At 37.9% G+C, this 12,500-nt stretch overlaps 1 protein-coding gene across 5 annotated transcripts in view; it reads left to right on the top strand.

The window, feature by feature from the left end:
- The window catches only part of LOC143027037 (solute carrier family 35 member F3), a 583,434-nt gene that overhangs the window by 318,243 nt on the left and 252,691 nt on the right, over positions 1 to 12,500 (top strand). For all 5 annotated transcript variants that reach the window (XR_012966555.1, XM_076187892.1, XM_076187893.1 and 2 more), the window contains one exon: positions 12,282 to 12,500. This exon is cut by the window's right edge and continues 36 nt beyond it. Coding sequence is in view for 4 of the 5 variants with exons in the window: in XM_076187892.1 (XP_076044007.1) it covers positions 12,282 to 12,500 (219 nt within the window). In the remaining variant the exon portion in view is untranslated. The remainder of the gene's footprint in view (positions 1 to 12,281) is intronic.

Genomic DNA, 12,500 nt, shown 5'->3' with positions numbered 1-12,500 from the left:
CACCAACTAGCTCGGCTTTAAGCGTAGTTTGCTAGATCAGAAACCATTGCTGTCCAGGAAATGCATTATCAATGAATAAATAAAAATGCCACACCAAAATACGATCCTACACTACCGAAGGGACTGTGGATATAAATTAGCACACAATAAATAAAGAGAATGGGAAAAAGAAAATAAGTTTGGTGGAAGTTGAATTGACCTAGTTAATTGCAGAAACTGCTGGACTCAAGGTCTTTGGCATTAATTCTTGGGTGACCTTACTGCGGCAACTGCCCCAGCTAGTGCTTCAACTGCAGTCATTGCGCGCATGAATTACAAAAAAAAAAAAAAAAAAAAAACAGGATGTCCTTTTTATTTATTCTTCTTCCAGCCGCTGTTTGTTGGCTTCTGGTATCGTTTATTTGTTGTTTTCTTAACCACCTTAGCGGGAAATGCGCGGAAAATAACCAGGGAACTATATTTTTTCCCAATTAAGGTATTATTTTCGAGCAAGCAGCCGCTCTATCTGAAAATAATTACACCATGAAGATGTGGAGATACAATGAATTTAATATACGCATTTGATCTCATATTTACCAAGCCCTTTCCACATATGCCATGATTATAGTCTAGTGACCACCTCCTATCGTAAATTCGTGTGGTCCGACTGAAACACACATAACTTCTGCCGTCAAATAATGTTTCCTTCCGACAGCGTCCGATTCCTGGAAACGTTCTTCAAGATTTATGTCGACTTGAGCGTAATCTTCGCTTTACTCTGGATTGCCTTCCTCGCAGCATTCCAGATTCCAGCAAAGAATACCTTTGCAACAACCAAGGCTTCTGTATAAAGCACTTTAAGTGTTCCATTGCTGTGTGCGAAACCTTGGACGATGCCATAGCCATCTTTTCGAACAAGTTGTACCACAGACGCACGACTTCCCGTTCCGGCACTCCATCGACCGACCGCTGGAGGTGATCGGAGAGAGAGAGAGAGAGAGAGAGAGAGAGAGAGAGAGAGAGAGAGGGAGAGGGAGAGGGAGAGGGAGAGGGAGGGAGGGAGGGAGGGAGGGAGGGATAGAGGATGAGATTGGAGTAGGCAGCGATAGGGGTTGACAGTTAGGAGTAAGCAAGGGTAGGAGAGAAAGAGATAGAGAGAAAGAGGAAGAGAGAGGGAGAGAGGAAGAGAGAAGGAGAGGAAGAGTGAGGAAGAGTGAGGAAGAGTGAGGAAGAGTGAGAGAGAGAGAGAGAGAGAGAGAGAGAGAGAGAGAGAGAGAGAGAGAGAGAGAGAGAGAGAGAGAGTGGGGGGTGCTTGCGTGTGTGCCTGTGTGCATGTGGGTAAACAAACAAATATTTAAATAAACAGACAAATTAGTATAGAAGAACAGAGGTCGTCTTTTTTTTTTTACACAATTGTTATGTTTTCAAACTCGTACCACCGTATCCCGATGACACGTTTTCTGTGGTTCCAGGTTTCAAGGAAATTCCTGTCTTCAGAATGTATGGCAGAGACAGATGTTGACTTGTTACACCAACACCGCAAAGCCTCACAATGATATCGCTATTATGCAAATATAATTTTCGCTACTATTTTATGAATATTATTTTGTTTACAGAAAACCACTTAGATTATATGGGAGTTATTGCATATAGATATCTAGTGGATACCTACCAACGAAAGATGGATTTGTATAGAAAAAAAGATGTATTTGTATAGAAAGTATCGATTTGTTACAACGCGCTCCAGGTTTATGTATGTGGCGGCTGGTACCTGGAAGCTCCTTCCTGGAAAGCCACCTAGATGGACGACCAAAGGGAGTTGCTTATCATTTCGGAGCGACAGTTTATCTTTTTGGTTAAGTTAACACATAAAGTTTCTCTGTACGGGTAGAAGGAGATAGTAATGAAGTCTACTAGATGAAAATCCATGTGAACAAGTTGTATAGACACGGTAAAGGAAACATGGACTGGAGGTGAAGCTTTATTCCTGACTTTGAGAAAGTCGTTAGACGAAACGTCAGGAATAAAGCTTCACCTCCAGTCCATGTTTCTTTTACCGTGTCTATACAATGAAGTCTACTAGGTAATCCCGTCACAGGTTAGGAGTAGTTTGCCTAAAAGTATTTTATCGAGGGGGACCACTGAAGTCTTGGAGAAATCCATCCTCTCCCCTTCCCCTTTTAGTTAAATAAAATTATGTTTTTTCATATCAAAGAATAAGTCACCGAGATGATGAAGGGATTCGAAGGGAAAAAAAAGTATATTTTTGAAGCGACGAAATTTTCACTCGAGTTTTCTTTAATTAAGAGATTTTTGGAACTTCTGGAGGTGACCAGTTTTGCTGCCAAAGCCAACTGAGACTCAGCTATGATGTTCAAGTTTTATGCGAAAAAAAAAAGAATAGAAGACAAAGTGCCATTATCACCAGACTCAATTTCGTCGCATTGGTGGTAATGACACCAGTATTATTTGGAACCAGCTTAATACACTACGCACACACACACACACACACCTACACACACACATACACTTACACACACACACACACCTACACACACACACATACACTTACACACACACACATACACTTACACACACATACACTTACACACACATACACTTACACACATACACTTACACACATACACTTACACACACACACTTACACACACACACACACACACACACACACACACACACACACACACACACACACACACACACACACACACACACACACACACACCTACACACCTACACACACACACCTACACACACACACACACACACACACACACACACACACACACACACACACACACACACACACACACACACACACGATGGCGCGGTCGTAGCAATCGTGGCCGCCACTACGGCTATCCGGGTTCGAATCCCGCCCAGGGCTGAAATAATTTCAGTATCGCTGCGCTGCGAGCTGTTACGCCAACTCTCGTGGGCGGGGAGTTGGGTGTGTGTGTGTGCGTGTAAGATCACAGCATTACCATAGATCGGTCATATATGAGCTCTGAGTTCTCTTCCGGAAGGGAAATAGCTGTCGATCACGAGTCCAACACGTGATCCAAGACCATGGTGAATCACACACAAAGGAATCGGAAACACGTACAAGCAGACACACACAAGCACAAACTGTGTTCAGTTCAACCTTTTTGAAAAAAGGTTTCCTTACCCTGTTTTGGGAGTGATACTAGGGTATTGTGAGGAACACATCAAAGATGTGGAGACCTACAAAAAGACATAAATAAGCTGAAGGTCTTCAGCCAACGTTTCTTTCACAGAATCCGAAGATGAAAAGGGAATGAAATATATCGTAAACTGAGGAAAGTCGATTAAAAAAAAGGATATTTGATACAATGTATTGATCGCCAGGAAATTGATTAGATTAACGCCGAACAAACAAGATGAAATTATTTTTATATTACCAGCGTGAAGATTTTGAAATTTTCATAACGTGTCTTCTAAGGTGAATTAAGTGACAAGGAACAGTTGTACGCAGTTCGTTTATGAACTGATGAAGTAGCGATGTGTTATGAAATAAATATTTGAAGATGAATGAAATTATCGAAGAAATATGGCAACATCGGTCATAGGTTACAGAAACTACGTGGAAAGCATATACAAGATATTTTATGTCACCAAGAAAATAACCCAGAGGTATGACATGAAATTTGTTTACGAAATGCACAAGACATAGAAAGAGATAAGGACGATAATACATAGAGTAATGAAGAAATCGACTCTAACTATAGAAAAAGAAATTATGGAAAGAGGATGACATTTCTAATTGGTCTCAGAAAAGTAATGCAAAGAATGTCGGATTAGAAAGTTGTATCAAGCAAGAGAAACCGAGGAAGAGGAGGACGTGAAGATAGGTATTTGTCATATACGACACGGAAGGAATACGAATTGTTTTGCAAATACAAAGACATTCGGAAACGGAGATGATCCTCCACATAGGCGCGCACAGACGCATAAACACGTTTTCATCCTGGTATGCGCCAATGTATAGGCAGACATAGACATAGTTTGAGATAAAGATCTAAAAACAAACAGCCAGGAAAGGAGGCAGATAAACAAACAGATAGGCAGTTACAGACAGGCAGATAGGCAGTTACTGACAGGCAGATAGGCAGTTACTGACAGGCAGACAGTCGTACACAGTCAAACAGACAAAGATGGGCACTCAGACACAGAGATAAACACAGACACAGATGGGAAGTCAGACGGGAGAGACAGGAGGTCAGACTGAACCGACAGACAGACAGATAAAACAGACGGAACAAACGGTCAGCCAAACGAAAGATGAAGACCATTCGGACGAGACAGACAGTGAGACGGAATAGACAGATGGAAAAGACAGGCAGTCAGACGGGACAGACATGAAGACATATGTAGGGGGTGGTCTTTCCCTCGGCTGAATAAAATCGACCAAAAATCAAAGTCATAGAATGCAGCTACCCTGTTGCCCTTTGGTCGTAAATGGAGATTTAAGCGAGTCGTTATTTCCAACCGGTCGGTATTTACGACAGGTCTTACATTAATTTCCCCCTCTTGCAAAGTTTTGACACAACAAGGTTTGTGGAAACCAACGCACCTTCATTTCTCTTCCACAATCGTAAATGAAATCTGTGGAAATTGTAGTGACTGCTGGAGTGTTTGTCTTTATCGGAAAAAAAAAAAATAATAAATAAATAAATAAATAAGAAAATAAAAAATAAAATAAAATGAAATAAAATGAATAAATACAAAATAAGAAAATGAAAAAATAGATAAATAGATAAATAAACAAAAATAGAATAAATAGATAAATGAATAAATAAATAAATAAATAAATAAAAATGAATAGAATAAATAAATAGATGAATAAATAAATAAATAAATACAAACTCAAAAATAATATTCAAGTTCAAGATGACCTTTATTGGACAATGTACAAATGATACAAAAGTGTACGAATTCAAAGAGAATATTCAAGCTAAGATGACAAACGACCCTGTCCGCGACCAGGGACAAGTTCTACGAACTGGCCACATAAAACCTAGCCTTTCGAAATCATATTTCATTCTAATCTAGACAATAGTGACATACGAGGATGGTAATCAGTGGCTTCCAGATTGTGGTCAGTCGGTGAAGAAAGGATTAGTGAAGTATTTAAGACCAGTGCTTAATGTGGAGGGCATGGATGCAGGAGAAGTGAGACAGGTTCTCGCAAATATGCAGTGGGGTCGGATAGAATCAACCATACTGGAATCCATTAACAAATAAACATTATATATATATATATATATATATATATATATATATATATATACATATATATATATATATATATATATATATATATATATACATATACCAAGGCTTTTTTCCCCTTTACAAGGGAGGTAGCCAAAAAGGAAAAGGCATAAAATCATTCCCACCCATTCCATCCCTGAATACACTCCACACCCCTCCACCCTCCCTCTTATCTTAGCACCTCCTGGATGACGGGTCATCCCTGCACCTTGTCCACTGCCCTAGGTCAGAAGCAGTGTCGCAAGACACAGCACATCCACAGCAAGGCCACTTCATTAAATCGGCGACCCCCCGGCTCCGTCCCCCCATGCATAAAAGGAGAAGACGGGGAGAATTCCCCTCGGGCTGCGTCAAATATATATATATATATGGATATATCTATATATATATTTTTCTCCTTTGACAATTTTTGGAAATAGACTCAACCACTGGGATTCGAACCCTTGCCTAGGCGGCTTACGTCTTATAACGCAAAGGCCTTACTGACCATGCTATCACGACCATGCTATCACGAGTGCCCTTGGCGGAACGACTGGACCGTGAACCAAGTCGTTTCGTTTTAAGGGTCGTGATAGCATGGTCAGTAAGGCCTTTGCGTTATAAGACGTAAGCCGCCTAGGCAAGGGTTCGAATCCCAGTGGTTTATATATATATATATATATATATATATATATATATATATTCGCAGAAACCACTTGGAAAATAAAAGAAATGAATACCGCACGTTTTCGTCTATTCAAGACATCATCGTTCTATATACCCTGATGATGTCCTGAAAAGACGAAAACGTTCGGTATTCAATTCTTTTATTTTCCAAGTGGTTTCTGCAAGTAATGTTATCACGTGTGCATAGTGATTTCTTTTGCGTATATGTATATATATATATATATATATATATATGTATATATATATACATATATGTATATATATATACATATATATTTATATGTTTATATATATATATATATATATATATATATATATATGTATATATATATATATGTATATATATATATGTATATATGTATATGTATATATATATATGTATATGTAATATGTATATATATATATGTATATATATATATATATATATATATATATATATATATATATATATACTCGTATAAGTAATAAATAATGAACAAGTTACATAATTCAACAGAGTGGAGATCAATTAGAAATGAATATACAAAAGTATAGATGAATGAATGAATAAACACACAAATGAATAAATCAATAAGTAAATGAATAAAACAAAGATGGTAACCTTTATGCCTTGAGGAATCTGTACCTTTGGCTAAAGAATAAGCGGGAAGCTGTGTATCATAACATGCATTCCTGTGTGTATGGAAATATTCGTAAAAGGGAAAATATCTGTTGGATAATAGCGCACGCTCATTTGTGTGCGTCTTTGTGTGTGTGTGTGTGTGTGTGTGTGTGTGTGTGTGTGTGTGTGTGTGTGTGTGTGTGTGTGTGAGCGCGCGCGAAGACGTGTATATGTCGCACGATTGTGATTTACCATTGTCTTGGATCACGTGTTGGACTCAAGATCGGCATCCGAATGAGAGTTCAGAACTTATATATGGCCCGAGCTATTTGTAGTACTCTGACCTTAAACGCTACACTCCACACATCCATCTCCCTGCTCAAGGGGGAGAGTAACTGCTTACAGTATAAGCTGAACTTCCACGCTCAGAGCAGAGCATGAAGTCTGAGTTTGAGATACCGAAACGTTAATCACTGCATTATCGTGTTTGTGTGTGTGTGTGTGTGTGTGTGTGTGTGTGTGTGTGTGTGTGTGTGTGTGTGTGTGTGTGTGTGTGTGTGTGTGTGTGTGTGTGTGTGTGTGTGTGTGTGTGTCTATGTATCTAGTTGTATCTACCATGTCTAATTTGCTTTTAAAATCGTGTAAGGTATTTGCACACACACACTATTGTTTCGTCTATTATATTCCATACATCCACCACACTATGGGGAAAGTTTTTCTTTTTCAGGTCTTTTCTATAACTATCCTTTTTTGAGCTTCCTTCAATGTCCCCTTGTGTTTCTCTAATCCCAATTTAGTTAGTCTTCTCTATCAAGGACTTCTATACCTCTCATGATTCTGTAGATGGTCAACAAGTCATCTATTTCTACCTTTGTTCCAGAGTTGTCAATTCTAGTTTTGACAATCTCTCTTCATATGACAGTTTTGATAGTGTTGGGGGCCATCTTCATAGTTGATCTCTGGATTTTCTTAATTTTCCTTTTATTCTTTTTAGCACTGAGTGACCATAGAGTCGCTGCGTTTTCCAATTTTGGCCTTATCAGTGTGACTATTATTATTATTATTATTTTTATATAAATATTTTTTTTTATTATTATTATGATTTTTTTTTTACAATTTCTTCAACCAAGTAAGTAAAAGTCACTTTTATTGATCTTAGCAAGTTGTAGGTTTCCGACAATTTTGTTTATCTGTTTGTCAGGGGACATATCCTTTGTGATGACTACTCCCAGGTCTTGTACTGATCCCACTTTCTTTACTTCCTTTGCACCAGTTCTATATTGTGTGTGTTTGTGTGTGTGTTTGTATTCACCTTGGTCTTTGGATCACGTGTTCAGCTCGTGATCGACAGCTTTTCCCTCCCGGAAGAGAGCTCAGAGCTCGTATGACCGATCTATGGGTAATGCTGTGGCCTCACACGCACACACACACACCCAACTCCCCACCCACGAGAGTTGGAGTAACGACTCGAAGCGCAGCGATACTGAAATTATTTCAGCCCTCGGAGGATTCGAACCCGGACCGCCGTAGTGACAGTCGGGGACTCTACCAACCGTGTGTGTGTGTGTGTGTGTGTGTGTGTGTGTGTGTGTGTGTGTGTGTGTGTGTGTGTGTGTGTGTGTGTGTGTGTGTGTGTGTGTGTGTGTGTGTGTGTGTGTGTGTGTGTGTGTGTGTTTGTGTGTGTGTGTCTGTGTGTAAAGAAATATACACCACTGCATATACAGACATTACTGTATACAAGTGTGCTCTTCTGCCGCGTTCTTGTGCTTCCGCATCAAATATACATATGCATGGCGACCCAAGGGCGCCAAGAAGCATCACGCACTTACAGCTTGCATGACTAAAGTTTTTGGTCAACTAAAAATTGGCCTACTGGATGTTGGGTCGAACTATTTTGTTCTCTCTTTTGACGGACAACACGATCCATCACTTGGAAAACAAACCATATGAGGCAAATATTTAATGACGAATGAATAAACAGAAATAAATATATAAATGAAGGAATAAACAAATATATATATATATATATATATATATATATATATATATATATATGTGTTGGTACATTGTGACAAGTTGAAGAAGGTGGAAAAAGAAGTCACGGGTCTAGTTCCGAGTTCCTGAGTTTATTCCTGACCGGTTTCGCTCTATGCTTCTTCTCTGAAGAAGCTTAGAGCGAAACCGGTCAGGAATATATATATATATATATATAATATATATATATATATAATATCAACCACATTTCACTTTAATTCTAAGCCATCAACATCGAAAACCTCGAGGAGGCATACATGCAAAAATTGAAACGTGGTACTATCAATGACTGGAATCTCCGCTAGCACATGTCAAGTGATAGTGACTTAGCCGATTGCGCCATCAAGAGAAATACAAGTTGATCGCAACTTTTCTTATATATTTGTATACTCGCGTTGCATACACGTACACGAAATTTTGCGTTCAACCCATCTCCACCATGGTTTCAATTTCTGCATGTATGCCTCCTCGAGGTTCTCGATGTTGATGGTTTAGAATCAAAGTAAATTGTGGTTGATAAATGCAAATATGCTCACTGGGACCCATTCAGTGTTGTACAAATACTTTCCCGCGTTCGTATACTTACCAATTGTACTATCATGGTGGAGATGAGTTGAACGCAAATTTTCGTTTACGTGTAACTCGAGCATACAAATATACAAGAAAAGTTGCACCCAACTTATATCTCTCTTGATGGCGCAATCAGTTAAGTCACTATCACTTGTCACGTGCTAGCGGAGGTTCCAGTCCTTGTCTGTACCACGTTTCAATTTCTGCATGTATACATCCTCGAGTTTTTTATTTTGATGGCTTAGAATTAAAGTGAATTGTGGTTTATATACAGTGTATATATATATATATATATATATATATATATATATATATATATATATAATATATAATTTTCAGACAAATTGAATAAATGACTTTTCTGTAGGAAGCTGAATGAAAGACCGCAATATCCAATAGAGTAATTGATGTCTCTTGTCGGATTCCCTCGAGGAAATTATTCATATGTATATAATCAAGTGTTTTGATTGCTTCTGTTTTGTGCAGTCATCACTATATCAACTTCATTGACAACCAAGCGACAAGACTCAGATGTCTGTATAGTTCCTATTGGGAAAAGGTAGTGATCTTCTCCAAATTGAGATAAAAGTCTCTTATTTTTCTTTCGTTCCTTAAACTTTGGTTTATTTCGTTATCTTTTTTGATCAACTTCCCTTGTACCCATTCATCTTATGAGATAAAGGGGATGGGGGGGGGCTTCTGACGTGCAAAGCAAATCGCCCGGGGACTGCCCGAATGATATATTACAAAGGACTACAAAGGCGGAGCATGCCGACAGGAGACCTTTTGGTCCATATCTAGGTAGGATGCGAAAAAATCATGATAATGATAAACAAATTAATAAATAAAAACAATAATAATGTAAATAATAAATAAAATAAATAAATATATGTAAAGAGGACAACCATTCCAACCGATTTGCTAAGAACATACTTTCACTCTGAGGGCCTATACCCACTGGCGGTTTGAACCGCGAGGAAATCGCGGCGGTAGCGCATAAAGGAAACCCTGCGCGGTTGTGTGGAAAGGCCTCTATTGGCGTACACTGTAATAGAACCACCGCGGTTGAAACCAGTAATATGAATAAGGTCTTAGTGATATGAAAACGTTTCTTCGTGGAAATCAGAAAACTGTGCAGAGAAGCTGAGAGCCTCAGACGAGATATAGGTAACGAAGCTAATACGGAGATTAACCAAAATTCGACCAGTAACGTTTCATGATTATTCACATTATTCAATATTGTTCTGTCGATGCAGTGACGACACTGATGAGGTATGTAAGTAGGACAGCGGTATCGACTCAATGTATTTTCAGTAGTATTGATCTTATTGGGAATGCCAAGAAATCTAATAAGTACAGGAATTCGCTGCAGAGGAATTTGCTTCAAAATGTTAAAGAGGATATTGTGTTGATCTCTTTGTTACCAAGATTATATGCATGAAACAACTTTGTTTAAACCTTCGATGACGGCGGAGTGTTTTATACAGAAGAATAAGATCACCGAGCAACAACCAGAATAAACACAAAACTTGGAATATGGGCGTCCATTGGTTGAGATCTTTACTGTGAGTTCTGTGATAAAGGAAAGTGGATTTCTGTGTTCCTCATGGAATCTGCAGGCACAGAACGATCACTTTGTATTGCTTGCCATAATAGAAGATTTTCTTTTCTTCTTAAAAATATTACTTCCACGAGAAGGCTGTTTATTTTCTAATTCCTTTCCCCAGTCACACTATCACGATTTTCGTCAAATGTTGTGAATTTGAAAAGCTCCAGGACGACTTCGTGTACATTATCCTAGACGTCACTGAGGGCAATTCAGCAATGTGTCTAATATTTGTATTCTAGGTTTTACTTCAATTAGATCGCCGTTCACCTTCTCAACACATGACGCAAAAGTAACATGACATTCGAATAATAATAATAATAATAAAAAAAAAAAAAAAAAAACGTAAACAAAGTCCTTTCTACTTGAACGAACTTAAGTTATGAGAGTGTGACCCTTTATCCTCTTTTTATCATTTGTGTTTAAGAAATTAAGTAATATTTTATTTCGTTTTAATTTTGGTATTTTTTTTTTGTAAATTGCGTACGTAATTATATGTGTAACCCTTTATCATTTTATAATTTGTCTTAAAATTTAAGTAATACTTTAGTTCCTCTTTTAGTTTAGTTTTTTTTTTAATTGCGTACGTAATTATGTGATTTTGTGGACGAAGCATGGGAGAAGATACAAGTTTTTTATTATAAATTAATTCGAAACGTAGTTTCTGATCTTGGTCACTCTTTCCCTGGTTTCCCAGGTAAACAATAAATACAAGTTCTATATAGTTAATCACAGAGACATTTATCTTGATTTTCCACAATCGGGTAGTGATTAGTAAACCCCAAGTCAGCTTTGGCTAAAAAAAAAAAAAAAAAAAAAAAAAAAAAATATATATATATATATATATATATATATATATATATATATATATATATATATATAATATACTGTATATATATATACGAATAAATAAACAAGTAAAATGAAATGAATACATAAAAAATAATAATAAATAGAAAAAATAGATCAAATAGATGACTAGAAATTGATGGAATAAATGAATAAACAAAAAAATAAATAATCAAGTACGTAAATCCTTGGTTGTATGGTAAAATCCTTTGGTGTACACAAGAAACTGATTATACTTCATGTAGTCAAGTGATCTGTAATCTGATGGACTTTCATCACCAGCACACTCGGAGAGAACCAAATATTGAGTGGAAGGTCCAATAATATACATCGACATGATGACGCCACCAAAAGTATGCGTGGGTAGACTATTTCTTAACCTAATTCTACTTTTATTTGATTTATTTTTTTGCTTTATTTCTATTATATTTTATCTCTATTTTGTTCTATTTTATCTTATTCTATGTCGTCTTATTTCATCTCGTCTTGGCGAGGGGGAAAGATTTTTATTCTGCTCTCCGTGGGAGTGATACTTCACTAAAAAAAAAAAAAAAAAAAAAAAAAATATCACCCAGGTGTGCAGCCCCCCCCCCCCACATTACAGAACACCAGACTGCAACTATCGAACTAACTCCTTTTTCATTTCTTTCTTTGAACCAGATCGTGGCCGGCGTCGTGGTCACGTGTTGCGTCACCACCTCCTGGGTGGGAGCCACACACCTCATCAAGGACATGTTCCTGATGCAGACGAGCGTGACCTCGACTCCTGCATTGCCACAGCCTACGCACGCCAACATCACCTCGCCTACCGTGGTCGTCGCGTCCTCTTCCTTCGCCACTTTGCCCTTGTCTTCCGTGTCGGGTTCTTCTTCGATCGTG

Source organism: Oratosquilla oratoria, chromosome 7 (assembly GCF_046742065.1).
Source record: "Oratosquilla oratoria isolate Oo_2021 chromosome 7, ASM4674206v1, whole genome shotgun sequence".
NCBI classification, from domain to species: domain Eukaryota; kingdom Metazoa; phylum Arthropoda; class Malacostraca; order Stomatopoda; family Squillidae; genus Oratosquilla; species Oratosquilla oratoria.
The sequence above is the reverse complement of the archived record's forward strand: the minus strand, read 5'-3'. Positions and strand labels throughout refer to the sequence as shown.